This window comes from Camelina sativa, chromosome 3 (assembly GCF_030686135.1).
Source record: "Camelina sativa cultivar CO46 ecotype springtype chromosome 3, ASM3068613v1".
Lineage (NCBI taxonomy): Eukaryota > Viridiplantae > Streptophyta > Magnoliopsida > Brassicales > Brassicaceae > Camelina > Camelina sativa.
Window position 1 is genome coordinate 17332687 of NC_141882.1, and position 27719 is coordinate 17360405.

At 36.2% G+C, this 27719-nt stretch overlaps 6 protein-coding genes and 1 non-coding gene across 12 annotated transcripts; 4 read left to right on the forward strand and 3 right to left on the reverse strand.

Moving 5' to 3' along the window:
- The first annotated feature begins 1806 nt into the window (after nucleotides 1-1806).
- On the forward strand, nucleotides 1807-2625 carry LOC104777506 (uncharacterized). Its single transcript, XM_010501777.3, has one exon. It carries the CDS (start codon nucleotides 1956-1958, stop codon nucleotides 2499-2501), a length of 546 nt encoding a protein of 181 aa, XP_010500079.1. The 5' UTR covers nucleotides 1807-1955; the 3' UTR covers nucleotides 2502-2625.
- Nucleotides 2626-3149: 524 nt separating this feature from the next.
- Nucleotides 3150-6145, forward strand: LOC104777509 (glutathione S-transferase T3). Of its 2 annotated transcripts, XM_087506424.1 has the most exons (5): nucleotides 3251-3735; nucleotides 3841-3923; nucleotides 4013-4134; nucleotides 4625-4780; nucleotides 4864-6145. In XM_087506424.1, exons 4-5 carry the CDS (start codon nucleotides 4667-4669, stop codon nucleotides 5485-5487), a joined length of 738 nt encoding a protein of 245 aa, XP_087362550.1. In that variant the 5' UTR covers nucleotides 3251-3735; nucleotides 3841-3923; nucleotides 4013-4134; nucleotides 4625-4666; the 3' UTR covers nucleotides 5488-6145. The 2 variants fall into 2 exon arrangements, with proteins under 2 accessions (XP_087362543.1, XP_087362550.1); XM_087506417.1 differs by having other exon boundaries at nucleotides 3150-3735; nucleotides 4013-6145.
- LOC104777507 (uncharacterized) lies at nucleotides 6061-11560 on the forward strand. Of its 3 annotated transcripts, XM_019243835.2 has the most exons (3): nucleotides 6061-7025; nucleotides 8506-8558; nucleotides 10370-11560. In XM_019243835.2, the coding sequence occupies exons 1-3, from the start codon at nucleotides 6296-6298 to the stop codon at nucleotides 10610-10612; spliced, it is 1026 nt and encodes a 341-aa protein (XP_019099380.1). In that variant the 5' UTR covers nucleotides 6061-6295; the 3' UTR covers nucleotides 10613-11560. The 3 variants fall into 3 exon arrangements, with proteins under 3 accessions (XP_019099380.1, XP_010500080.1, XP_087362539.1); XM_010501778.2 differs by lacking the exons at nucleotides 8506-8558; nucleotides 10370-11560 and adding an exon at nucleotides 7152-7708; XM_087506413.1 differs by lacking the exon at nucleotides 8506-8558 and having other exon boundaries at nucleotides 6153-7025.
- Nucleotides 10370-13758, forward strand: LOC104777510 (uncharacterized). 3 transcript variants are annotated; one of them, XM_087506436.1, is made up of 5 exons: nucleotides 10370-11484; nucleotides 11822-11995; nucleotides 12083-12170; nucleotides 12870-13022; nucleotides 13489-13758. In XM_087506436.1, exons 2-5 carry the CDS (start codon nucleotides 11863-11865, stop codon nucleotides 13520-13522), a joined length of 408 nt encoding a protein of 135 aa, XP_087362562.1. In that variant the 5' UTR covers nucleotides 10370-11484; nucleotides 11822-11862; the 3' UTR covers nucleotides 13523-13758. The 3 variants fall into 3 exon arrangements, with proteins under 3 accessions (XP_087362562.1, XP_010500084.1, XP_087362566.1); XM_010501782.2 differs by having other exon boundaries at nucleotides 11230-11601; XM_087506440.1 differs by lacking the exons at nucleotides 10370-11484; nucleotides 12870-13022; nucleotides 13489-13758 and adding an exon at nucleotides 12595-12706 and having other exon boundaries at nucleotides 11746-11995.
- LOC147947059 (small nucleolar RNA R71) lies at nucleotides 10903-11009 on the reverse strand. The gene has a single exon (XR_015595600.1). It is a non-coding gene; the product is annotated as a small nucleolar RNA R71 (small nucleolar RNA).
- A 756-nt stretch (nucleotides 13759-14514) lies between the features above and the next one.
- Nucleotides 14515-17906, reverse strand: LOC104777512 (uncharacterized). Its single transcript, XM_010501785.3, has 5 exons — nucleotides 16833-17906; nucleotides 15965-16713; nucleotides 15795-15884; nucleotides 14989-15711; nucleotides 14515-14887 (listed from the first exon to the last, which is right to left on the reverse strand). Exons 1-5 carry the CDS (start codon nucleotides 16939-16941, stop codon nucleotides 14816-14818), a joined length of 1743 nt encoding a protein of 580 aa, XP_010500087.2. The 5' UTR covers nucleotides 16942-17906; the 3' UTR covers nucleotides 14515-14815.
- A 2869-nt stretch (nucleotides 17907-20775) lies between these two features.
- On the reverse strand, nucleotides 20776-23016 carry LOC147947060 (NAD(P)H-quinone oxidoreductase subunit 1, chloroplastic). Its single transcript, XM_087506450.1, has 2 exons — nucleotides 22464-23016; nucleotides 20776-21370 (listed from the first exon to the last, which is right to left on the reverse strand). Exons 1-2 carry the CDS (start codon nucleotides 23014-23016, stop codon nucleotides 21084-21086), a joined length of 840 nt encoding a protein of 279 aa, XP_087362576.1. The 3' UTR covers nucleotides 20776-21083.
- Between the last annotated feature and the right edge of the window lie 4703 nt (nucleotides 23017-27719).

A 27719-nucleotide genomic window follows, 5' to 3' on the forward strand; every position in this document is an offset into this window, starting at 1 on the left:
TACGTCTCTTAAAATTTGATGAAGACGAAAAAAAAAAAAAAAAAAAAAACACTTATGAGATATATGTTAGATTCAACATATTAGATTCAACGTAAGAAACAAAATCTCATAATTGTGCTTCTTTTTTCCACTTCATAATTAATTATGCATTGTTGATCATCTTCTTCTTTTTTTAACAAATTGAGCTTTTTTCCAAAAAAAAATAAAAAGGGGTGAAAGCTATTTATATACTTGAAGTCTGGTAATTGTGAATCTTAGATGTTTTTACAGTTAAAAATAAAGCAACTTTAAAATGTAATCGAATCACACTACTATTTATGAAAAATTATAATTTGATTGTCTCGTAGTCGTACGTAATAGGTTATCGTCTCTCACTAGAAGATGGTTTGCGTTTATGGTTTGGATCAATTACTTCGAAACATTCTACTCAAAAATTAATCCAACCCAATTGCGCTTATGGTTTGGATCAAATTACCATTAAATATAAACTAAATATAGTAAATGTAATAAAGTGGCTATGATAAACATTAAGTATTTCGTCGAGATCCAAATAATGTAACAGTGAATAGAAAATGAAAAAGTAGACTGAATTGTATAGGCAGAAGGGGACAAAGACAGTAGACATTAGTACATGATTCATTAACTTTTTTTACATCTAATTTGGACCTTCTCGGGAAATGATAAAACTACAAGTTTTGGAGCCATTATTAAATTAACTAAATGTTAATGATATAACCATTTAATATGTTTTTTGCAGGCTCAATAAATGTAGATGATGGGTTTTTCTATCCACGCGAATGGTAAGTGCGACTCAAAAGAACCAACTACTACAACTAGACCAGCAAAATTTTATCAGTGTGAGACCTATAAATTACAAAGACATCAATGGTCAGATCTATAAATTATATATATATATATATATATATCATATAATAAATGGAATCTATTTATAAATCATAAAAGTATCAACATGAGAACTCGATGATGATGTATTGTTAACCTGGCGGTCTATTTAAGTGTTGTCCCATTTCCTCGTGCAAAGATTGAAACCTGGTGCTTACATCTGGTGGTAGGGTGTCTGTCAGTTGTGACAAGAAATGTTATACTACTATATATATACTGATAAGTTACTATAATTTAGTAAACATAGATTTGCTCTTTGCTCTTGTTTTACCAAATCAAGTCATCAACTAAACAAAAATGGAATATATTAAAAAGCATGGGTCATAAACTAATAATAAATTATTTTTAAAACGAACTATTACTATTGTAAGTAAAAGTAATTAACAACATATAAAAGTTGAATACTATATAAAATTATCGTGTTGCATACTTGCATCTCTTTTTAAAAAGTTCATTCATAAAAGAAAACATAGAAACATTTAAGAAATTTTGTTAATACTACATAAAAATCGGTTAAAAAGTGTACTGTAATATGAATAAACTTATAATGTAGTAAGAATGTTATCTGAAACATACCTTTCATACAGAAATATAATAATCTAATTACCACTGTTTGTCTGTTTCAAAAATAGCATTGCTCTCAAGTCAATTATTTCATTTCTTACCTACACGCCAAAACTCAATTATTTTTTTAAAAAAACAGATATTCCTTAATAAATAATACTTTTTAAAAAACATAGAGAGGAAATATAATTTGACCAGATTGAGAAGAAGCCAATTTTCTGGAAAGAAATCTGAAAGTGATTGTGAATGTGTAACCCAAAAATAATGATAAAGCCACTTTGACCAAAGCCTCTCTATCTCCTTATTTTAACCATGCATCAAAGCTTTCTAACTCTCCAACTACCACAAACCCAAACTCTCTTATTTCTCCTTGTCTCTCTCGCTCTCTCTCACACACACATGAGAAACTAAGTTCTTTTGTGTAATCAAGAAGTTTCATTTCTCTTGTCTCTCAGGAGTAACCAAGAAAGAAGATCTATTGGATCAAGATGATTGAGACGAGACAAAACAGTGTTCAGTTCCAAAGACCCACTTTCTTACCAATGTTATGTTCAAGACCTTCCATCAAGAACGTGACTGTCCCGTCTAAATTACATCAAGAAGACCATCAAACCGATCCGTTGTCTCCCAAAATCAGCTGCATTGGTCAGGTCAAACGAAGCAACAAGATCGTCGGCTATCCCACCACCAGCTCCTCCTCCTCCATCACCCCCGCCAGTCACCACCGTTACTTCAAGCTTAAACGTCTCTTCTCCGGCAAGAATCTCACTTTCTCCGCTCCCACTACCACCAGCACCAAGACTAGTCGAGGAAGAATCAGAAAAGAAGAGTTTGATAACAAAAAGATTGCTGTTATCGACGTTGCACAATTGGACCCTCCGTTGCCGGTGGTTAAGAAGAAGCTCGACGGTGGTGCCGGAGATAAAGCGGCGGAGAATCTGTGGAAGAGGAGATCTGGTGGTGGTGGTTGTCAACTACGGAGTTTGCAAATTCAACCCAATGGAGCTCATCAGCTGAAAGTAACAACTGTTTGAGTTTGGATCAATCAAAACTTTTATTTGTTATTGTAATTTTTTTTAGTCATTTATATAGTTTGTACAAATATATAACTCATATTCACTTCTTTCTTCTTCTTCGAAATAATTTATTATATCATAATTTTGGATGTCTTTCGATTAAATCAAAAGTATCATATATTATGAAAACTATTATATTATATATATAGTATCGTCATTTTTCATATATGATTTGTTCATGAAGTTATTGCATCATTTTCAGAAAATTTATGGCTTTTTAAAAATAAATTCATTTGAGTCTTTCCTTGTCCATACACAATATATTTTAAAATCATAGATAAAAATAACAAAGGATAGTCTCCCGGATCTTTGCTATTTTGTTATTGTGGGTAGCTTCTCGCCCTGGTGGACTCCAAAGCATCCATTCTATTCTCAACGTCTCAGCATCCTTTGGCAGTGACCAACCAACCGTCCTTCAAGTTTTTCAAGGATGGCTTCTCAACTTACCAAGATCTCACACGTGCTAAGGGGCTAGAGCATCTTTATCGGGACTTCTTAGTACAACTTCTTAGATTTTGTGTAATTAAAATTAAATCAAAAATAGGAATATTGCTAAGATGAACTTCTTAATTAAGGGGTTTAAGAGCATCTCCATTGGTTGTATTTAAGCAAAATTAGTTGCTTAAAAAGTTAAAAAAATAAATCAAAAGTCTTAATTATTTAACAATCGATCATTAGCTTAGATATTTTAGCAACGATGCTTACCTAACACGTGTCAGCCAATATAATTTTAGACTAAAAATAAAAAAGAAAAGCGTGTTCTTTTTGTTTATCCCAGCCATGTTTTCTCTTTTCTTCGTGGAGGAAGAGTTTCATCTGATTGAGGAAGAAACTCGACATACATCCAATTTCTACACTTCTCTATGTTTAGTCGATTGGGAATTTTTAAGTCGATTGGGATACTTCCCTATATCGTTTGGTCTCTTACGGACCTACCTTATGCGATATCACTTGGGGTGCCGGAGGATCCACCACCGATCTCACCCTCGAGATCGCTTCGAGGATGCAGAAGATTGACGACGCTCTTGAGACGATTAGATCTAATGGGGTTCAGAATTTGCTTGCTCTTAGAGGAGATCCTCCTCATGGACAAGATATATCTAATGGGATTCAGAATGTGCTTTGGATCTGGTTAATCACATTTGTACCAAGTATGGTGATTACTTTGGAATCACTGTTGCTGGTTATCCTGGTATTGAATTTGCCCCCACCTTTTTGTTGGTTTTGTTAATGTATTTGTGTTTGTGTTCGTATGTTTGATCTCTAATTGAGGATTTGTGTTTTTTGTTTAAATCAGAGGCTCATCCGGATGTTATTGAAGCTAATGGACTTGCTACTCCTAAATCTTATCAGAGTGATCTTGCTTACCTGAAGAAAAAGGTTCAGATATGTGTTCTTGCCTTGTTTCTTGTTGAGTTTGGTTACTCGTCTTTGATATGATCTGATGGGTTGTGGTCGTATCTGAACAGGTTGATGCTGGAGCAGACTTGATTGTTATCCAGCTTTTCTATGATATTGTATCTTCCTCAAATTTGTGAATGACTGTCGTTTAATGTTCTTCCTAGTCCCACTATCTCAGCCATATGCACAAGTAAGTAACCAACCTTTGTTTTGTTTTTTTTTTTTTCTTTTTCTGGTTTGAGTTTTGGTCAATCTTTTGTTCCACCAAGTTAAATCTTAGTTCAACACACGAATGAATGCTTTAATGGTTTTCTTGTTGAATTAAGTCACATCATTATTTAGTGAACCATTATACCAAGACTTTTGCAATGTGATAAATGGTTGGTTATGTGTTATTAGGTAAAAATTTATGTCCACCATTGATTGTTACTTATGTGACTTTTAACCATAAACTTCAATTGAATCTCTTGTTATCTAGATAAATCCTTCTTACTCTTCCTTCTTCTTCAACCATAAAATATTCTTGTTACTCTTCTTTCTCCTTTAAACACAAACCATAAACACTCTTTCTATCTCTTACGTCTCCTTTAAACACCAACGACAAACACTCTTCCTTCTCTTTTAACCACCAACCAAAAACTTGACTATGGAACCATCTAGTGACATGTTAGGTTTTACAGATCTGTTAAATAGTCAAACCACAACCAACACTGTCGAAACCAATGAAACTGATGAGGTTGCAAGCGAAGGTGAATACCAACCTGAGGAGCGTCAGCAAAGAAGAAAATGGTCTCACACTGAAGATGTGGCTCTCATTAGTGCTTGGCTCAATACAAGTAAGGATGCAGTTATTTCAAATGGCCAAAAACGTAATACTTTTTGGTCACGTATTGCAACTTATTATGCTGCAAATCCTAAGCTTGCTGATCTCGAGAAAAGAGAGCCCAAGCATTGCAAACAAAGCTGGCAGAGGATCAACAAGACGGTGTGCAAGTTTGTTGGAAGCTATGAGGCTGCAACAAAAGCAAAAACCAGTGGCCAAAATGAGGATGATGTGATGAAATTAGCGTACCAGATACACTTCAACGATTACAATGTGAACTTCACACTTGAGCATGCTTGGAGAGAGCTTCGCCATGATCAGAAATGGTGTGGAGCTTCTACTACAAAAGGTACTGGAGCTTCTAAGAGAAGAAAACATGATGACCATTCACAGTCATCAACCTCAGTTCCAGCGAGTGTGGAAGAAGAAGCTCTTCCTCCAGGTGTTAAGGCAGCAAAGGCCAAGGCAGCAAAGGCCAAGGGTAAAAATGTGTTGAGCAAGCCAAAGACTGTGGAAGAAGAAGGCGCTTCGCTTGAGGAGTTTCAGAGCATGTGGGAGATAAGGCAAAAAGAATTTGATTTGAAAGAGAAGCAAAGTAAGATCAAAGAGAAGCAAACAATGCATAAAATGCTTGACCGTCTTCTAGCTAAAACGGAGCCGCTTACAGAAATGGAATTAGCTTTAAAGAATAAGCTAATTAGTGACATGTTGTCAAGTTAGTTTGAGTTTATGTTAATGTTCATCTGCTTGTATGTTGTTTCTTTCATTTCTGTTTTATGTTATGAGTTGTTTGTCTATTTTATGCTATGAGTTGCTACTGGTTTTTATGTTTGAATTTAACATGTTTGGTTTATAATGATGATCAGTTGGTCATTTCTGTTTGAATTTAACTTGTTTGGTTTATAATGATGATCAGTTGAATTTAACTTGTTTGGTTTATAATGATGATCAGTTGTACAAACAAGTTTGGTTTTTGTATTGTGAAAAACCGTTTTGTTGTTTGGATGATGTTGGTGTATTGGCACTATAACAGGTACATGCATTTGGAACATTTGAAAGAGACCGTGAGGGGTACATGCATTTGGGACAGTAGAAGACAAGAAGAAAAAAGAGAAGAAGACAAGGCGAAGAACAAAGCCAGCCACAAGTTTTGTGAGTTGGACAGTAGGTCACGGATGTTGAAGGAGTAGACAGGAGGAGAACAAAGCCAGCCACATGTTATTGTTACTCTTCTGCACATGGTCACGGATGTATGTACTATATCTACTTTGTATTATAGACACCACAAATTTTGCAAGCAATGTAAACCACAAATATTTTTAGTTTGTATTACCACAATCGATTCTCCTCTATATAAGTCTTCCAAAGAGTTTATCAATATGCATTCTCATCTCATTGTCTTTTTTTACAATCTCTTTTTCAGCCACAAAAATATCACGATACAATATTTCCCCAAAGCATCTTTTTCCCCTTTCTTTATCCACAAAAAAACTTTCAAAATATATATTCTTCTCCTTTCTTTGGTGAAATGGCATCTTCTTCTAATAATATTGAAGAAAGGATGGATGAATACTTTGATCAAGCATTTGATAATTATTTTGATAAAGAATTCGAGAATCGTTTCAATCAAGCATTCAGTGATCAACAAGAAGCAACCATGGAGAAGCCAAAACGATCCTACATTGAAAGAGACCGTGAAGATGGTCACAGACGCTTATGGGACGATTATTTCAGTGACGATGCAACATATCCTCCTCGCTTCTTTCGTCGCCGTTTTAGAATGAACAAATCCTTGTTCTTGCGTATCGTTGAACGACTCTCTGCTGAAGTTCCATACTTTCGACAACGACAAGATGCTACTGGAAGGTTCGGTCTCTCTGCACTACAAAAATCTACAGCAGCAATTCGTATGATGGCATATGGTTGTGCAGCTGATGCAGTTGACGAATACCTCCAGCTTGCTGAAAGCACTGCGATGTTATGCTTGGAACAGTTCGTTGAAGGAGTCATTAATTTATTTGGAGATGAGTACCTCCGAAGACCCACAGTAGAAGATCTTCAACGACTACTCGCTATTGGAGAGTGGCGCGGATTTCCCGGAATGATAGACAGCATAGATTGTATGCATTGGGAGTGGAAGAATTGCCCGACCGCATGGAAAGGTCAATACACACGTCGATCTGGAAAGCCAACAATTGTTTTAGAGGCTGTAGCTTCACAAGACCTCTCGATATGGCACGCATTTTTTGGACCTCCAGGTACATTAAATGATATCAATGTTCTCGATCGCTCACCAGTTTTTGATTACATATTACAAGGTATAGCTCCCAAAGTGGAATATTTTGTCAATGGACGAGCCTATCATATGGCTTACTTTCTTACAGATGGTATTTATCCAAATTGGGTTACTTTTATCCAATCAATTCCAATGCCAGCAGATCCGAAAGCATCTTTATTTGCTACATGTCAAGAAGCCACACGTAAAGATGTCGAGCGTGCTTTTGGCGTTTTGCAAGCTCGATTTGCCATAGTCAGAAACCCAACTCTTTTTTTGAATAAGAAAAAAATTGGAAAGATTATGAGAGCATGTATCATACTGCACAATATGATAGTAGAAGACGAACGAGATGAGGCCACTCAGTTTGATAAGGCAACATTCACACAAGCAGATTCAAGCAGAACTCCAGAAGTGGATCTCTCATATTCTACAGAAACGCCTTCAAATGTCACTAACCTAATGAGTAACATAATGAGCAAACGAAAGGACCTTCGTGATCGAAAAATACATCAAAGATTGAAAGCTGATTTGGTTGAGAATATATGGCAAAAATTCAGAACCAATTAAGATTACGATTAATCGTTTTGTAATGTGTTTTAAATATGCTTTTATGTATTGTTTGTTTAAAATCTTATGAAATATATTCATTTTCAAGTTTTTAAATATATTTAAATTATACTATTATAATTTCCAAAATAATAAATTTAAATTAAGGACCATATTTTTAGATACTACAAATGGACCATAAAAATAGAAAGTTTTTTAAGAAGTTTCTTAACTTCACTTTTATTCATTTTTACTCAAAATTAATGTTTTTAGCAACTTTACTTAAATACAACCAATGGAGATGTGTTCGATATTTACTGGGTGAGAAAAAAATTATCTGTTTTGCTTCTTTCTCTTCCTCCTCTCTCTCTCTCTTTCGCGACGCTTTCTCTCTTTCTCAAATCTCTGTATCTACTCTTTCTTATTGAGAATCAGAGTAGAATCAAGCTGCTTTAGCCAGATTCTTACAAACCCTAATCCAATTTCCTAATTCTCCGTTTCTCCCTCAATGTTCTGTTTTGAGGTTAAAAACACATCTTTACTGAGAACTCGAATTGCTCCTTTTCAATCCAACCAAATTTGGTCCAAACCCCTTGATTTGTCTGCTCAGTCCAGTTTCTTGAACGGTTTGTTCTTTATCCTCGTTTTCTGCTTCTATTGGTTGAATTTAGAGTTTTGATTGCTTAGTTTATGTCATTGAGCAAAAGGGTCATTGAGTAATCTCGAGAATTGGTAAAATTAGATTGGATTCAATATGAATTTGAGGGTTTTTGTTTATCAACACCAAATTTTTGTCTTGAATCTCTGTTTATAGTCTATTGCTCCGGTCAGACCACCCCTTGTTATTAGTATTACCAGACTAAATCCTCTTGGTCTCTGCTGTTACAAAGACTTTTTTGTTTTCTTAATCTCAGGATATTGCACCAAAAATCTTTCCAAGCAGAAGCTTTCTTCACAGATTCTTCAGGTGATGATGAGTCTTTGCAGAATGAGAATGTTAATCAAGTCAATGGAAATCCAAATGTTTGATGGAATATGTAAAGTTGATTTGAATGATTGTTTTGAATCTCTGTGCTTTTAGTCATGAATCTCTGTTTTGAATCTCTGTTTTTTGTCAATGAATCTGAGTTTTGCATTTGACAAGTTTTTGATGTGAATATGAGCTCTTCAAAAAGAATTCGTAAGAACCCCTCATATGTTCTACTATTGGAGAAAGTTTTTCTTAATAACTCCATTGGTTTCTAAACATTGACAAATCCAAAATTTAATAGAAAAAAAATTGATTTCATGGGTTCTTAGTAGTTTACCGATAAAGATGGTCTTACATGCTCATGGTTCACAACTTTTTGGATTTATAGTCGATGAACTATCTTTGCATTAGGGAATGCCTTTGTTTCTATTGCTTTAAACTTTGAGAACTCTTGCTTTTTGTACTCGTATATGTGATATGTATATATTTTACACTCTTTCATCATGCATTTGTTATTTATTTTGTTCTCTTAACTCATTGTTTTGCATTGTTTTTAGTCTCTTTTGCATAATATACATGTCTAGGTAGTCTTTGCATTGGTCTTGCATACATCTTGCATATTGGAGTTATTTCAGGTGTTTAGGAGATGTCCAGATTGTTGGAACTGAATGGAGGTTGAGACATGCGGCTTGACCAAGCATGCTCGGAATGAACGTCATGTGACTCGACCGACATCCAACTTGGACGCGCTCCCAGGAAGAAGCACCAGCATCCCACTCAATCCATCATGCCTGGAATGGATGTCATCAACACTCCCGGAACCGTCGTTCGAGCCAACACCATTTTCGTTTGAGTCGTCGTTCGAGTCGCCGTTCGAGCCACCGGTCGAGAGATTCAGCTTTTGACGTCTTTATCAAAGTTGTAGAGAATTGAGTCATCTTTCCAATTCCATTTATTTCAAGCCAATCAGAGGTGTGGTTAAAGAGTTATCACCGTTTTAGTGGATACATATACACCCAGCTCGAGTCGCACCACCTCCACTCGATCCAGCTCGAGTCGCACCACCTCCACTCAACCCAGCTCGAGTCGAACCACCTCCACTCGATCCAGGTCGAGTCGCACCACCTCCACTCGATCCAGCTCGAGTTGCACCACCTCCACTCGACCCACCTCGAGTCGTATGACCTCGACTCGATCCGTTCCACTCGACCGCACCCGAGGGAGAGACGACACGTGACTCGACCACACGTGTTTGGTTTTGCACGCTTCAGGAGATTCCCGAACCGACGCTCTATCTTGTCGTTTTAAGTTTTAGGGTTTTAGGGTTTTAGATTCCCGAACCGACGCTCTATCTTGTCGTTTTTGATTTTTATTGCATCCTGAAACTGTTTCTGATCCTATTATTTAGTTCATGCTAGACTCGTTTTTGTTTTCACTCTTGTTTACTTCTTGTCATGCATTTTCACTTCTAGTTCTGTAATCCATTTCTGTTTTGCATTTTCATCACTCTAGGTTGTTAGACAAAAACTCTTTTTTTGAATCTGGCTTAACTTGTGACTACTTGATTGCATTTTGATTGTTAGTAAAGTTTTCCAACTGGATTGACACCTTAAGTATTACAACTGCATAAGGTTAATTGAACCTACTAGGAGACACAAAAAATCCTAGTATCAATTTGGCTCTGTTGCCATTTGGGATTTACTTTGCTACATTTAAGATTTCAAGTTTTGCAAGATTAAGTTCTGTTACATTTGTGACTCTGAGTACTGACTTGTTTTGGTTGTATACTTGTTTGTTTTGCATCACAGAAACTTGTTGATTGCAACCTTGCATGCACACCAGATCAAGAGGACATCAGAATCTTCTTCCTACTATCGACGACATCAATCAGTTACAAAGACCAAGACAAAATCGTCCTCTCACTGATCATCCCGCACCGGTCGCTATGGAACAACCGAATGGACCAAATCCGAGACCGCGAAACATTGGTGCTGGGGATGCACCAAACACTCATACTCAGCGTGCTGGAATCGTTCCTCCCGCCGTGCTGAACAATAACTTCGAGATCAAAAGTGGTATGATCTCCATGATCCAAGGAAACAAGTTTCACGGTTTACCTATGGAGGATCCACTCGACCACTTGGATGAGTTCGACCGTCTGTGCAGTCTCACCAAGATCAACGGAGTGAGTGAGGATGGTTTCAAGTTGCGACTCTTTCCATTCTCCCTGGGAGATAAAGCTCACCAATGGGAGAAAAACCTCCCCAAGGGATCCATCAACACTTGGGATGACTGCAAGAAGGCATTCTTGGCAAAGTTCTTTTCCAATACCAGAACTGCACGTCTCAGGAATGACATCTCTAGTTTTACACAGAAGAGCTCAGAATCATTCTGTGAGGCCTGGGAGCGTTTCAAGGGTTACCAGAGCCAGTGTCCTCACCATGGGTTGAGCAACGAGTCACTGCTGAACACTCTATACCGTGGTGTAATTCAAAAAATCCGCATGCTGCTTGACACTGCCTCTACCGGAAATTTCCTGAACAAAGAAGTGGATGAGGGATGGCAACTCGTTGAGAATCTCGTCCAGCCTGACGGCAACTACAATGAAGATTATGACCGCACAGTTAGAGGTGACACCAATTTTGCGGAGAAGTACAAGAAAGACCTCAAGAACGTCAATGAGAAGCTAGACCGTATCTTGCTAAGTCAGCAGAGGAGCGTCCACTACGTATCTGAGGATGACCCTTTCCAAATTCCAGATGGGGAAGGGGAGCAGTCCAAATCGATTTCGAGTTTTAGAACCCTAAAACCCTAAAAGCAATTTTTCTTCTCAAACTTCAAATTCTGATAGTTGTCGTCTGAATAGTTGCGGTTATAGTTGATTGTATGGTGTGTTCGTTGCAATAATCAACTGAGAGATGAGGTATGAAACCGTTGTTAATTTCAATTGTAATGTATGGGGTTTTAGGTTTCAATCCGAAGTCGATTTGGGTGAAAAAGAAGAGAGCAACAGTATCTTTAGTTCTATCTAATTGACCACGTAGGGTTATATTTTAATTTTAGTTAATATATTTGTCTTTAGAAGTAACAGTTGTTACGTTGTAAATATGGATTAGAGGAAGGTTTTTAAATATAACGAAAATTAAACGAGATTTTTTTTGGGAAATTTAATAAACAGATTAATTAAACGGCAAACAAAAAATTAGATGCCATATTTTTTGTGTTTTTTCCCCTTAAAATTTTGACTTGGACGGAGGTAGATCCTGTTGGTAGAGAGAGCACTAACGACGATCATCGAGCGATGGATTTGGCTGAACTATGGGCTATTTTCGGACCCGGGTTCTCCGGCGCAGTCTTCGGAACCGGGTGGTGGTTTTGGGTTGACGCCGTCGTGTGCAGTTCCATTCAAGTTCCCTTCGTCCATTACCTTCCCGGTAAAAATTTACATCCATCGAACTAATTCTCCCGTGAATTTTAGGGTCTTTAGAAAATCTGATTTGGGGGTTTCGCTTTCTTCGCAGGCATATTCGCATCTCTCGGAGCTTTGATGTTCAATTGCGTCAGAAAAGAAGACATTGATTACTCTCCTTATGACGAAGGCGAGTGGAGGTTCGTTTTCTATTCTTCCTTGATTTTTAAAAATTCACAGTTCTTTAACCAATACATGACTTGACAACTGTGGAAACGATAACATAGGTTAAGTTTTTAGCTGAGATTTGCGGCTGATGTAGCTTGAGAAGCAGTTCTTGGCTTTATGATTGAAGCTATGGCTTTACATAGCGTGTATGTCGTAGCATTTGTTTTTCTCTAGCTGCTTACGTTGGCTTCACTCACTGGTCCGGTTATTAAATCAAGATAAGACTTAAGAGCTTGTTTACTAAGAGTTTATTATCTGTATCCCTGTGCAAACTAGAAGATAGTTGAGATATCTTGTGTGCTTATAACACTCAGTCAAGTTTTCACGGATATTTTCGGCTTGTTTCAACCATTTTCGATCTCTGTTTTTATTTATTTGGATTCTTCTTGGCTACAGATTGAAGCTATGGCTTTTGATAGCATATGTCGTAGCATTTGTTTCTCTAGCTGCTTGTGTTGGCTTTCTGATTCAGTTTTTAAATCAAGATAAGACTTGAGAGCTTGGTTAACTCGTGTTTCTAATCTGTACTCCTGTGGAAACTATAAGATAGTTGAGATATCTTGTGTGTATATATAACCCTCGTATCTGAAAAGTCAAGTTTTAGCTGAGGCTTGCGGTTATTTTCAACCATTTGTGATTTGTTTTTTATGTATATGGATTCTTGGCTACAGATTGAAGCTATGGCTTTTCATAGCGTATGTCGTAGCGTTTGTTTCCTTAGCTGCATCTGTTGGCTTGCTGATTCAAGATTCGGTCGTCAAGACTGGGCCTTCGACTTGGACTGGTGTGGCTGGTGTTTTTCAATGCGTGTTTGTATTGATAAGGTAAAGGCATTCTATACTTTTATGTTTCTCTAATGCTTTCGACTAGTTGTGCATATCTTAAAGCACTACCAAACGCTGAGAAGAATTATAGAAAATCCATACAAACTTGTATTAAAGGAGCATTAGATTTAGTGATTCATACCATCTTATTGGGACAATCCATAATTTAAGTAATAGGCTGCCTTTTTTTATTGCATCTGAGGCAAACTAGCTTGTGGGAATCATCTTTCATAATCAGAGTAGATTTCGACTGAGAACAATAAATTTAAAATAAAATTATTGGTTCATTTGCATTGAGATTAGTTTATAATAGCTAGAGATAGCACAAGATTGTATGGCACAGTCAAACCTGGAAAATGAGATTTGTATTTGCAATGAGACAGCAATGCATACTAACCTTTTTGTTTTCTTGTACTGCAAATCTTATCTGTATATCCTTGGTCACTGACCACAATTCATTTGACAGTGGGCTAATGTATTGGACGTCACATTCAGAGTAAGTAGACGCACAGGCCCATACTTCATCTCCGACTCAAATACATTCTGTGACAACATAAGTTCCTATCTTTTTCTCACTCTGTAAATTCCTGTGTCTTGTCTGGTCAGCTTGACCTTGTTCTAGATTCCTCTGTTGCATCAGTGTGTTTGTGTTAAACTTTGTTGCTGTTATTGAATATCCACCTTTAGTACAAGAATATAAGTTGAACTCCAAATCAATCAATTGAGTGTTACAACATTTCTAACCATATTCTTTGGTTGGTTTATCTGGATAAGAAACACAAAATCATGTGATCGGTAAGAATAAAATGGTAAAATTTGATAGATACGAGAGAACATGCTAGAAAGGATAGAGAGATGTTAGAAAAGAAGACCAGAGACCAATCTTCTTGAAGATTCAATGTCGAATCTTCTTCCAACGGGGAGTCTTGAAGCAAAACATCGAATGCGTGATGGGTGTATTTTTTAAGTATTTTTTTTTGGTTTACTCAAATTTGTTGCGTCTTAAGCAAGGAGGTTACCAGTCTTGGGTCCGTAGATGTCTGAAGCTGGGTCAACGAGGGTTCGCGTGTAAGAGCTGTTGATGTTGGTCTTCTTTGATTTGTCTCAGGTCGATTCGCAAGGTTCTCCTTTGCTCCTAGTTTGAATCGCCCTCCATGGGTTCTGGTTTGTTGTGGTGGTTGTGGTTTCTTTGTGATGGTATGAATTCTGTTTTCGTTCCTGCCGGTTTGATGATTGCTTTACTACGGTGTGCTCTCCTAGTGCTTCCGGTCTTCTGGGTATTCTCCGGCGCTAACAGGTTCTTTGGAAAAGCTTAGTGGAATTCGCTCAGTTTCAGTTAGACAGTTTTTGATCTTTGATCCTTCTCTCATTCCCTTGACTTTTGTTTATGTTCTTCTACTCTTTCTAGTTTCCGGAGGTATGTTTCCTGCCAGATTAAGCTTCCCTTGTTTGGACTTAGTTTAGGTGAAATAAAACCAGATGACAAAAAAAATAAAAAAAAAAGCTTTGTGTTTGATTTATCGAATGATTTGTGTTGATAAAAAACCATTTGGGATAGAGCAGTACACTCATATGGCAACTCAAGCCTCATCAGCTTATTTGCACTATTTGCAAACCATCAAAACAAACAAACAAAAACCCTCCCTGCCTTTCTCCTCTTCCATACTAGTAGCTAAGCTTTTCTCAAGAACAAAAAGACCAACAGAAGAAGAATATATAAAAAAAAAAAAATTAGAAACTATCTTCCAAAAACCAGTACTTTCTTCAGTTTAGTAAAGTTGGGTTCAGGAGTTTTAAGCTACATCCTCTCTTGCCTCTTGTATCATGGGCAGTCTCTGCGGAAGTGACGGCCTTAGCTTATTGTACTGTTTGAACAAAAGAAAGAACATAAACAATTATTCCTCTTTTAGGTTCCAATATTCTGAGAGAGACAGCGGGATTGTTTAGTCTTGTTAAGTGTTTTTACCCGTTCAACGAAGGCTTCTATCTCCTCCTTTGTGAGTGCAACTTCGCCACTGTTTTCATCCCAGCCGAGCGATCTAAGGAACTCTGCTTCTTTCTCATCTGGAGTGTCTGCTGCTTCAAAGCCACTCGTATGAGAGGCTACCTGGACTCTTTCAGTCACTTCGAGGCCACTTGCTGCCTGTGGACTTGAAGGGTCACTAGCTACAAGATCCTTTGAGCTGTTGACTTTTCCCTCAACAGAAGAAGAAATGCTGGTTGAAGAGTTAACAGGATCAGTGGAGATGCTTGTTGATACAGTTTTCTGCTTCAGAGCACTGTAAAATGCACTTCTGCTCTGAGTTTGAGCAGCAGAAGATTTCTTTTCAATAGTTTGGCCAGATATCATGGAGAAGGCACTAGCTCCCTTGAGCTCCTTCGGGCTGTTTGTACTTCTGACAGGAGCAGATTGTGTTGGTTGGGCATTGGACATCAGCTGGCTAGAGGCGGCTCGACTGTTTGTATTAGCACTAGGACTTCCAGATTCTTTAACAGCACTGACACCGTTTTCCCTAGCTGGTTTGAGAACCAACAGCTTCTTCTCAGATTTGATTTGACCACTGGGATTAGACTGTAAATTCCCAAGTAGAACAGAGGGCTGTTGTTGGGCATTTCTTAAAGGAGCAAGACAAGTTTCACCAGCTCGAATCACTTGCTTTGTCTTGGATTTATCAGAAGAACTCAGACTCTGACAAATCAAATATAACAGATATCCGATTATAGCACTAAAATAATTGAGGAATAATAAGACTGACTAAGGTAAGTACTTACCGAGCATTTTGGTGCTGAAGGCACAACCGGTATCAATTGCCTTGACTGCTTGATTGCCAAGTCCTCGAGTCTTTGTGTCTTCACAGAACCCTGAAATCAATGGTTATAATCTTAGACAACCAGAGAGGCAAGTGTACAATAAAGTTACACAAAGATGATGCAAATCATACCTGGGGAGGGGTGTGAGTTCTTGCTGGAACTTGCACCAATGCTTCAGCCATGTTAAGACCACTCGGTCCAGATAAAGCTCCCGTGCTAACAGCATTAGCTTTTGGCGACGTTAATGACCCAGCACAAGCCTTTTCAATGACATTGGGAACCTCTGCCAGAGCCGACGTCCAACCTTCCCCACCAATCAAAGCTGAGTTACCAACTGGCAAGTTTTGAACAGCTGAACTTAAACCAGGAGATGAGACTCGTACAACATCTTGCCCACCTTGCTTCTCCTCAGCACCAAGCGAAGGAAAATCCTTATCAAACCCAGCTCTCTGAAAGCTATTCCCAATGCTAGATCCAGAACGTATTCCATTACCATTGTAACTATTACTACTGCCACCATTTTTCAAACCCACAGTTAATCCTCGAGATAAGTGATCGCCCTGTTTCCTTGTCACCATTGAATGTGATCGTCTCAATGGATCCGGATCCCTACCAGTCAGGATAGTTCTAATAGGGATAGCAGTGTCAAGGTCCCAAGGATCTACATAGCTTACCCTATCCTTCTCCCTGCTGCGGTCCTTATCCCTTTGACTCCTATTAAAGTTGAAACTACTATATGCATGCTTTGCAGACCCATTACTAGAGCCTCTCCTTGAATTAGTAGAAGAAGATCGATCCAGAAAAGGAGAATGAATTGAATCAACGTCACTTTTGCTCCTAGAATTCCTATTCCTGATATTATGTTGTAAAGATGCAGAATCTACACAAAACAAAAACAAGATACGAAGAAAACAGTTAAAATCACGTGATAGCGACTAAGGAGGCTAGGATCAACAAGGGAAACCAAAATATAACAAACTATTAATGACAGGAACCTACCTGAATGAGAAGAAGATGATACAAGGAGGTGGTTTGAACTCCCACCACCAGAAGCATGCCCTGAACTTCTCAACCATTCGGGAGCTAAAGACTGTTCACCTTTGTCCATTAGAAAAGCTGTACCTCATCAGATAAAAGAGAGAACATACACTTCCTCTGACCTTCACCCCTCAACTAGAATAGAGAAAGCTCCTCTTACAAAATTCAGCAAAGTCCTAACGTATCCTAGCTTTCTCTAGCATCTAAAAAAATCCTACCACGGCAAAGGGCAGGAGAGGAATCCAAAATCCAATCCCTAGGCTCCTTAAAAACTCTAATGCACAAATCCAAATAGCTTGTTTCTCCAAGATGACAACACCTTCTACACTTCCATTAGAAGACAATTTAGCTACAAACTAGGGAACACCAAGGGACAAACCCCACAGAGCTCTGTCCAAATGCCACAAGCCACAATTCAAGTGATGAAACCCTAACACCTAGGCTTACAATCTCAAAATCTAATCACCAGTGCCAATATTAATCAGCCCAAAATCTCTACCTAGGGTTCAACAAAACCATCAAACTCCGCGCTCAAACCAACATCAGAAAAAATTTCCCCAAAAACCAGAAACGACGACGAGGGCACAAAAAACCCCCCACAAGGGTATGTAAGGACGAGATAGATAAAGATACAGAACACACCAAAACCCTAACCTAGAAAGAGATTGTTCGCCTCGTAGATTCAATCGCTCAATCGAAAGAAATGGCCTTTTTTTTTTTTTGTTTGATAACCCACAACGAGAGAAGACGCCAAGCTTCCTAAAGCGCGATAGAAGAAGGATGGATTAAGATGGAAACTTGCAGAGAAAATATTCCGAATCAGAAAGGAAAATGATGAAATTAGGGTTTTTGCGAGTGGTCGAAGAAGGGAGGCGAGAAAAAAAAATTGTAAAATTGGTTCTTCTGTTCTGTGTGTGTAAAAATTTTGGGAACGAAACGTATGAAGTAACAGAAGAGCCTTTTTTTCCTCTCCTTAGAACACAATAATCAAAAAAAAAAAAAAAAAAAAACATTTTAATTTTCACTTTATTTTACATATTAGAATCTGTTTTTATTTGTTTAATCTAATTTGAATATTTTAAAATTTCGGTACGTGAGGTGTACAAGTTAGGCCCAACAAATGATCCTAGATGGGCCTATAAACCTTTTTTCTTTGTATTTGTTCACTCAACGTGTTTCTTTATTTATATAAAATCTGTGTAGAGTGAGGATGAGTTCTTACAATTTTAATGTAAGTAACGAATTCTATGATTTAATTTTAGCGAAAATTAGAAACAAAGGATTTTTTTTCCAAACATTTGGCCATATACCCTTTTTCTTAAAATTGTTAATTGTGACAAAAATACCCCTGCTAATAGATCTAGTGAAATTTTTAGGAGTTTAAACACAAAAACAAATAGTAAACTCATGTTAGTATACAATTGTGCAAATTTTTTTTTTTAAAAAAATGTTTTGAGTGTCAAAAATCAGTTTATAAATTGATGATTTCTGGTCTAAATTGTTCAGAAAAGACTTTCTACGATTTTTCAAGTTCTGAAACATTTAGATTATTTATTCTACAGTTTGTACATGTTCTACGAAATTTAGAGGGAAAATTTGTTCAAAAAACTTCAGAAACTGAATTTTGTATGTTCTACCAAATTAATAATATGTATTCTACATTTTTCTTCATTCTATATCAATTCAGAATATATTTTCTACGTTTTACCATGTATACTAAAAGAAGTAGAAGATATACCATAAACATTTTAGAATTTATAATCTGTAAAACTTAGAATACTCTATTATAGAAAGAAATTAAAGTAAATAAGGAAAGTGAATATTTTTTGAATAATCGTTATTTATGGTTACGATTCTGTATTCATTGTTTAGATATGTTCTAATATATTTTATAATGGGTATTCTAAATTGTTTAGAAGAAACATAAAAACAGGAAAAATTGACATTCGACTTTACTTATGATATCGTGATCGGTTGTTTACCATCTCTTCCACCTCCCACGAAATTTTCACATAATTGTTTATGATGCAAATCTACATTACTTGTGGTGTATGGACACTGGATCCCAACAAGGAGTGGAGATTTATTGATGATGAAGAAAAACGTGCGAGATTACTGACTTTGCAACCCACTACGTCTCTTGAAGAGTTGAAGGTGATGGTTTCAGAAGACTATGAAATAGAGCAAAGTATGTTTGATGTGGAATTCAGTTATTTACCCACAAAGGTTAGAGTTGATTCTCCTCCCGTTGTATTGACAAATGATAGAGGAATGAAAAATTTTCTTGCATATATGAAAAGAAAAAACATGATTTGGTTGTGTGTTACGTTCAAAGGAATAGTTGATGATGATAAGAGTAAAGTCCAGTTCCATCTGAATAAGGACCCACATGATACAAGTGATGGTGATGATGTGGGAGTTGATCTGGGAAAATCAGTAGCTATTATTTTAAGGAATTCACTTAAGCCAACTGATGTTGTATTATAAAAGCCTATTGATGCTAATCTTGGTGATGCTGATGGTTCAAAGTTGGAAGATTCAATGGTAAAGAAGGGCGAATATTTTAGCAGTAAGGAAGCTTTACATGCTACTATGGACAATGTATGTAATGAAATATAACTGCGACTACAAGATTACAAAATCTGATAAGAGATGGTGGTGTATACGCTGCATTGATAGTGCTTGTAATTGGAGGCTTCAGGCTGAGTGTTTACAAGCGTCTACATATTTCAAAATAAACAAGTTTGTGGGTAATCATAAATGTTCTCGTTCAAAAAAAAAATCATTTTGTAGGACTCCATCTGCAAGAACAATTGGACATCTCATTAAGCAAAGCTATGAGGGTGTGAAGGAAGGTCCTAAACCGATTGATATAATTAATATTATTCGTTCAAGGTACGGCTGCAAGCTAACATATCACCAAGCTTGGAAGTCTCGGGAGTATGCAGTTAACGAAGTTAGGGGAATTCTTGAGAAAAGTTATGCTAAGATACCAAAATACTTGCACATGCCACAAGAAGCGAATCCTGGTACGTTCACAAATTACGAAATTGACTTTGATGGTAGATTCAAATATCTATTTATTTCATTTGGTCAATCAAGAAGAGTGTTCTACAAGGCAATGTGGAAAGTGATAGTAGTTGATGGAACATTTTTGAAGAATAAATACAAAGGAGTTCTACTAGTTGTTACAGCTGTAGAGTAACTCCAATTTGTATCCAATCGCATTTGGAATTGCTGATTATAAGAATGATTGTTCATGGGAGTGCTTTTTTATGCAACTTAAGATGGTTATAGCTGATGAAGAAGGTTTATCATTTGTGTCAGACAGACATACATCGATTGCTAAATCAATTGGAAACATCTACCCATTGGCTAAACATGGTATTTGCATCCACCACTTGATTAGTAATGTGATAACATATAATAAGGGCAGAGGTGTCGCTGGTAAACGACCCAAAGCTATTTGATTATAATTCAATTCGTGACGATCATAAGTGGAAAATTCATATTCTTCAGTCATTGACAAACAATTTGTTGGACAATAGTCAACACAATTACCACAAAATATACAAATTCCAAAATCAATACTGTAATTAAGCAATCGTTTTTTTCGAATATTAGTTTCCAATTTCCAATCAACAACAGGCAAATCTATAGGACATACTCGAACACATATTTCACAAGCAATGCATTTATCAAATTCAAAATGGATTCGACCGCGGAAACGTTCTGATGTTATTAATTTTTCATAGGGATATTGAATAGTTACAGGTAAACGATTTGTGTGGGATAAGGTAATCATGAAACCTTGACCAATATACCTTGCAGCTCGTAGGTTTTGTTGACCATAATTCATGAACCCGGTTATCATAGGAAGCATATTGTAATTATCTCTGAATAATTTTATCTTTGTTTCTTTCTCTTGTTTAAAAAAATAATGAATATATTGGATTCGTTTTCAATTTAGAGCGAAAAGAGTTGGAAAGAAGTTGTTAATAATAGATTACCAAGGGAAATAGGTAAAAGAAATTTCCATCCAAGATTTAATAGTTGATCCATTCTTAGTCTAGGTAAAGTCCATCTTGTTGCGATAGAAATGAACAAGAACAAATAAGTTTTAGCTAATGTAATAAAGATACCAATTGTTGTTCCAAAAATTTGATCCCTTTGAAATAGTTCCAGAATAGATATATACGGAATAGAAATATTTCAACCGCCTAAGTATAGAACTGTTACAAATAATGAGGAAATTAATAGATTTAGATAAGAAGCAACGTAAAATAAACCAAATTTGATACCTGAATATTCAGTTTGATAACCTGCTATTAATTCTTCTTCCGGTTCTGGTAAATCAAACGGTAACCTCTCGCATTCTGCTAGGGAAGAAATTAGAAAAATGATAAAACCTATAGGTTGACGCCACAAATTCCATCCCCAAAAACCATATTTTGATTGTGCCTCAACTATATCAACTGTACTTAAACTGTTAGATAATCCTAGTCGGCGATAACATTACTATTTTCACCGCTATTACAGAACCGTACATGAGGTCTTCGCCTCATACGGCTCTTCGGGGGCCGTAAATAAATCTAAGGACCAGATTATAGTCTCATTTAGTGGATATGATGTGTTCTAAAACGAATTAAATATATCTGGGGTCCCGAATTATACCAATGGAATTCTGTCTGCTCAAATTCTAAGAATCAAAAAAGCGCTTCGGAATTCATCTCATCCTTTACAAATTTGAATTTCTATTTATTGAGTAATAACTTAACTCTTTAATAAAATACTCCTTGTAAAAATAAAAAAAAGGTATTTCAGTCCATCGTGGTTTTCAATTACGAAAAATAATTAGACCTCCTAGTAGTTTATTATTCATAACAGAAATTCGATTTTATTTTCGAAATATATGAAAACAATATCCTTGTTTCGTTCCTATTCTTCTTTCTTTTTTAGAAAAAAGTTGGTGGACTTATAAAAAATAAAGGATTATTTCGTTTCTGATAGTCATTACATTTGTCAGTGGATAGGAGCATACTGTGAATCAGAATCTTGGGGAGTACTGTCTGATCATTTCTACTAATTTCAAGCCCCAATTAACCTTTTTTTTTTTTTTTATCTTATGTTATGCATAAATATCCTTTTCAATTTGGTTAATCTCTATTACAAATTCTTTGTGTATTTTTGTGTATCTAACCATCCACTAACTTTTACCTAATTGCCGCTCACTTTGTAATATATATATGTTAATCTATATAACTGATAGTGAAAACGTCGTCCGGTTAATATATTTAACCCGCTTCAAGCCAGGATGACTAATCAACCAACCTTGGGGTAAAGTGATTCTTACACTTATGTTTATTTTCGTTTAACCTTTGTACATAGGAAATGAGACTCAATTTTTCTTTTTACTGCAAATTTCTGAGCAGTTTTTTTTTCACTCATATATAACTATCAAATTCCTTTTATTAATTCGAACGATAAATATATCTATTCTGTTGTTTAACTTATTCGTCTAGAAGAAACGGAATAGTAAAAATAAAGAAACGGAATAGTAAAAATAAACGTTTATGTTTCAACGAATCGCACGTAGAGATATTGATAAAACACATAGAGTTAATGGTATTTCATAACTAATCGATTGGGCAGCAGCTCGCAGACCACCTAAAAAAGAATATTTATTATTTGATCCATATCCTGACATAAGAAGTCCAATAGGAGCAATACTTGAGATGGCAATCCATAAAAAAATACTGATATTGAGGTCCGCTAAAACAAGGTGATTACTAAAGGGAATTACTGAGTAACTTAGTAAAATTGAGATAACTGCTATAGATGGTCCAATACTAAATAAAGGAGTATTTCCTCTAGATGGACGAAGATTTTCTTTGAAAAGTATTTTTGTCCCATCGGCTAGAGCTTGAAGAATTCCCAACGGGCCTGCGTATTCAGGTCCAATACGTTGTTGTATCCCTGCAGATATTTCTCTTTCTAACCACACAATTACTAGTACACCTGTTATGATTCCCAATATAAGAGAAAATATAGGGACAAATATCCATATGAGTCCATAGACCTCTTTTAAAGATTCCAATTTAACAAAAGAATTTATAGTTTGGACTGCTGTTGCATAAATTATCATTTTAACGATCAACTTCTCCCATAATTATATTTATGCTACCGAGTATCGTCATAATATCAGCCAATTTCATTCTTTTAACTAGTTCAGGAAGAATTTGCAAATTAATAAAACCCGGTGGTCGGATTTTCCATCTCCAAGGAAAACCGCTTTGATCTCCTGTGAGAAAAATTCCCAACTCCCCTTTTGGAGCTTCAACTCTTACATAAAGTTCTTGTTTCGATAATTCAAAAGTAGGAGAAGGTTTTTTACTAATGAATCGATATTCAAAATCATTCCATTATGGATTCCTTTTTCTATCAAAGCCCCTGCTTTCTAAATTTTCATAGGGACCCCTTGGAAGTCCTTCCAGAGCCTGTTGAATAATTTTTATGGATTCTGTCATTTCGCTAAGTCGTACTAAATAACGAGCTAATGAATCTCCTTGTTTTTGCCACTGAATTTCCCATTCAAATTCATCGTAAGACTCATAACGATCAACTTTACGAAGATCCCATGGTATTCCGGATGCGCGTAGCATTGGTCCGGATAAACCCCAATTTATTGCTTCTTCCCCACCAACAATCCCAACCCCTTCAACCCGTTCTAAAAAAATAGGATTTCGTGTAATTAGTTTTTGATATTCAACAACCTCTGTTAAAAAATAATCACAAAAATCCAAGCATTTATCTATCCAACCATAAGGTAAATCGGCCGCTATTCCTCCAATACGAAAAAAATTATGCATCATTCTCATACCGGTGACAGCTTCGAATAGATCATATACAAATTCTCGTTCTCTGAAAATATAGAAAAAGGGAGTTTGTGCACCAATATCTGCCATAAAAGGGCCGAGCCATAACAGATGAGAAGCTATACGACTCAATTCCAGCATAATTACTCTGATATAGCTGGCCCTTTTAGGAACTTGAATATTTCCCAATTGTTCTGGTCCATTTACTGTTATTGCTTCTGTAAACATAGTAGCTAAATAATCCCATCGCGTTACATAAGGTAAATATTGTATAATTGCTCGGTTTTCTGCAATTTTTTCCATTCCTCTGTGTAAATAACCTAATATGGGTTCACAGTCAACAACATCCTCACTATCTAGAGTAACAATTAAGCGAAGAACACCATGCATGGATGGGTGGTGAGATCCCATATTGACTATCATAAGATCTTTTCATGTAACTGGTCTCTTCATAAGTTTTTCCTTGATTCGTTCTGGCATAAATTAGATTGCTGAATAAAGAAGTTTTTCAAAAAATTGAAGATCTAAAAAATTCACTAATTCACAATTTTGGAATTTAACGAGTTTTTAATTCCCGAATATTCAACTGATTAATTAATTCTTTATAACGTACTCTATTTTTTTTTGACAAATAAGCCAGCAGTCGTTGACGTTTTCCCAGAATTTTTCGTAGACCCCTCTGAGATAAATAATCTTTTCTGTGCAATTCCAAATGTGCAGTAAGTCTTCGTATCTTATTAGTGAAACTAAATACTTGAAATTCAACGGATCCCCTGCTTTCTTCTTTTTGTTCTTCAAATGAAATGAATGTATTTTTTATCATACAAAGAAATCCTTCCCCTTTTAATATGAATTGAAAGATATGAATTTTACTGATCAGTAATAATAATGGTAGTTTTTTTGTACAAGGATCTGAATTTAATTATTTACTTCTTAATTCTTCATTTTATATTATAATTATAAAAAATATAAATTTAGATCTCAAAAAGGAGGATTCTATTAATTATTTTATGGATCCGCTCTAATTGGTATCTATGTGATTAATTAAATTAATCTCATGTATAAAGATGGAATTTAAAAGAATCTCTCCTATTTGTGCATATAGTTGTTTTTAGATACCGTAACTTATTATATATAGTAAAAAGTCTCTATCATTAATGAATCGGAAATCGCGTATACATGCGTATTCTTATCATAATGAAACGATTTCCGTTAGTAGTATTAAACCAATAGCGATTCATACAAGCTAAATCTTCTAATCTAAAATTGGGCCAAAGAAAGGATTTTAAATTAATTAGGTGTTAATTTATAGAGTTTTTGAGTTTGAGAAAGAGTTTGCCCGAATTAACAATATTAGTCCTGCTATTGGAAGTTATCTAGAGGAAGCCGATGTGATAAAATGGGCTCGCTGTCATTTTCTGGGTTATAGATATGACATTAACACCAACAATGCGGCTGAGTCAATCAATGCAGCTTTGAGGTCACCCAGAGAGTATCCAATAATTCCTTTGTAAGACAGCATCAGAGAAATGATGACACGCTGGTTTTATGAGAGTAGAGAGTTAAGTGCAAAGCAAAAAGATCCTTTTAACTATTGAGGTGGAGAAAAAGATTTCAAGAAGAATAGACAAAGGTAAATTCATGAACGGTTATCCGATGAGCAGATCCATGTTGCAGGTTAAAGGTAATGGAGTAGACTACATTGTTGACTTAGAAAGAAGGAATTGTTCATGTGCAAAGTTCAGCATAGGAAAACTCCCTTGTAGACATGCTATAAAAGGAGCTTTTGATATTGGTAAGGATTTATGTTGATGATGTGTATACCACTACCGCATGGAGATCGCAATATGAGGAAACTATTAATCAAATAGGTGTTCCTGAAGAAGAATGGCGAGTCCCACAACATGTTGAAGATGCAAAAGTTCGATCACCTGAAACAAGAAGACATCCTGGACGGTGAAGACAAAAAATATATGAATCCGCTGAAGACAAGATAAAATCATCACAAAACTCACAAGGGTCAAAAAGAAATAAGTGTAGGCGCTGTGGCGAAGAAGGGCATAACAGAACTACATGTGATATCGTCATATAACAATGGTTTGTGCATCAACTTAAGATTCATGTTCTTGAATTTTTAGTGGATTTCATTTATATTTACGGTACTCTTTTTGTTTTCAGGTAGTTGGTGTTACTTCATAATCACGCAAAGACAAACAAAAACGTTGTTTACGTTGATCACTTCTATTTTTTTTTTCTTCGATTTTCTTCCTGTTTTATTGACAATCTCTTTGGTTTAATGTGATTTTAGAGCTTATTTCTTCATTTTTTTCGTCTTCGATTTTCTTCCTCTTTTATTGACTATTTAAATGTTCTAATTAACCAAAATAAACCAAAATTAAATGCTCTAACTAACCAAAATAAACCAAAATGCTACCCGGTTTAAATCAAGTTAATACACGATTTTAGTTTTAATATTGGGAGATTTAGGGTTATTCTTCTCCGATACTCTCTTCCTGTTCTTCGTGATAGTCTCTTCTTCTTCATTCTTTTGTTTCGTTTCAACTGAGTGGACCAATGAGCCAACTATCTTCGGCTGGTTCGTCTGGGCTATCTTCGGAGAGAAGTTCTCAGGGTGGAGTTCCGAGTAGGTGCTGGTGTGGTGGAGAGATTACGACCTACACCTCAAAGACTGATGAGAATCCCTATCGTAGATTTTTTAGATGTGTTGTAGGTGTGAAGGTAATCTACATTTATCTCCCCTTATTCATTATAATAGCTGAAATTTATTAAATATTGTTATCAAAAAAATGAATTTAGGAGAAGAAGGAGAAACACATGTTCCGTTAGGTTGATGATGCTCTTCTAGAGGAGATTAGGATGGTTGAAAGTAAACAGAACCAACTCTTAGAGGATCAAAAGAAAATGGTAACAAACAAGGTGGAGCTCCAAAAGGAGATGGTGTGGGAGATGGTAGAAAAGATGGAAAAGAATATGATTGAGATCATGAGGCAAGAGCTAATAGTTGCAAAGGAGAGTATGGAGAAATCGATCCAGAAGAGGATTTGTGTAGTCGTCGTAGTGGCAGTTTCAATGGCATGGCTTTATGGAAAGATGATCTGATGTGTTTGGTTTCTGTATTGTGTTGTTATGCTTAAGACCATTTGTTTTGGTTATTTTTTGTGAACACCCTGGTTGTTTAAAAGCAACACCATCAATGAATTTCTGAACTGTTTAAGAACTTTTGTGTTGTTTGTTTGTTTCAAAGATAACACCATCAAGGAATTTCAAAATACATGAGTATCTACGTTGCGATTCTGGAATTTAAAAATAAATCAGACCTTATGTACTGATCAACCATTATAAAGAAAATTCAATAGAATATCAACTATTGAAAACTAAAAGTGTAAAGACACTAACAAATTAGCCAAGTTCTACAAACTCAGAAGCATACACTAGAGGCTCATAAGTTTTCATTCGATTAACTAGCACAGGATCCTTTGCTGCTATCCAAAGATCAACTACCAACTTCAAATGAGCATACTTGATGTTTTCATCGTCACTCAAATCAAAAGGTAGATTACGCATGTGACACTCATTATACTTCAGGGCATAAACTCCACAATCACAATTTGAGCGGTTTAATTTAGGTGGCATACAGACCTCAATGATCTCGTACGGATTCAACAACGGAACTTTCCCATTAATCTTTTTGTGAATCTCCTTCACAAGACGAGGGATGACATGTGCGAATGACTCAACGTGTCTTCTGTTGTGGTATTGATTACAATCAAAGACTTCAATTGTTCTTAGGATGGAGTCAATGCAAACTGAGATCCAATGATTATTGTTAATGAAGTCCGGTGCATAAATTCTGTCCAAATCAACAGCCCAACTTTTTCCTGTCTTTCCATGAGATGGCAATTCACCTTTGGCATAGCCTAACAAAATTTTATTCCTAGCGTGGGTTCATCCT

What these genes read in the sequence shown, in the direction of transcription:
- LOC104777506 (XM_010501777.3), top strand. Translation starts at nt 1,956, where the DNA reads ATGATTGAGACGAGACAAAACAGTGTTCAGTTCCAAAGACCCACTTTC.
- LOC104777509 (XM_087506417.1), top strand. Translation starts at nt 4,591, where the DNA reads ATGGAACCATCTAGTGACATGTTAGGTTTTACAGATCTGTTAAATAGT.
- LOC104777507 (XM_010501778.2), top strand. Translation starts at nt 6,296, where the DNA reads ATGGCATCTTCTTCTAATAATATTGAAGAAAGGATGGATGAATACTTT. An exon ending in CGCATTTTTTGGACCTCCAG is followed by an intron (nt 7,026 to 7,151) that starts GTACATTAAATG and finishes ACTTTCTTACAG; the next exon opens with ATGGTATTTATCCAAATTGG.
- LOC104777510 (XM_087506436.1), top strand. Translation starts at nt 11,863, where the DNA reads ATGGATTTGGCTGAACTATGGGCTATTTTCGGACCCGGGTTCTCCGGC. An exon ending in CTTCGTCCATTACCTTCCCG is followed by an intron (nt 11,996 to 12,082) that starts GTAAAAATTTAC and finishes CTTTCTTCGCAG; the next exon opens with GCATATTCGCATCTCTCGGA. An exon ending in TATGACGAAGGCGAGTGGAG is followed by an intron (nt 12,171 to 12,869) that starts GTTCGTTTTCTA and finishes TCTTGGCTACAG; the next exon opens with ATTGAAGCTATGGCTTTTCA.
- LOC104777512 (XM_010501785.3), bottom strand. Translation starts at nt 16,941, where the DNA reads ATGGACAAAGGTGAACAGTCTTTAGCTCCCGAATGGTTGAGAAGTTCA. An exon ending in GAACTCACACCCCTCCCCAG is followed by an intron (nt 15,885 to 15,964) that starts GTATGATTTGCA and finishes CATTGATTTCAG; the next exon opens with GGTTCTGTGAAGACACAAAG. An exon ending in TAGAAGCCTTCGTTGAACGG is followed by an intron (nt 14,888 to 14,988) that starts GTAAAAACACTT and finishes TTGTTCAAACAG; the next exon opens with TACAATAAGCTAAGGCCGTC.
- LOC147947060 (XM_087506450.1), bottom strand. Translation starts at nt 23,016, where the DNA reads ATGATAATTTATGCAACAGCAGTCCAAACTATAAATTCTTTTGTTAAA. An exon ending in TGTTTTATCAATATCTCTAC is followed by an intron (nt 21,371 to 22,463) that starts GTGCGATTCGTT and finishes ATCGCCGACTAG; the next exon opens with GATTATCTAACAGTTTAAGT.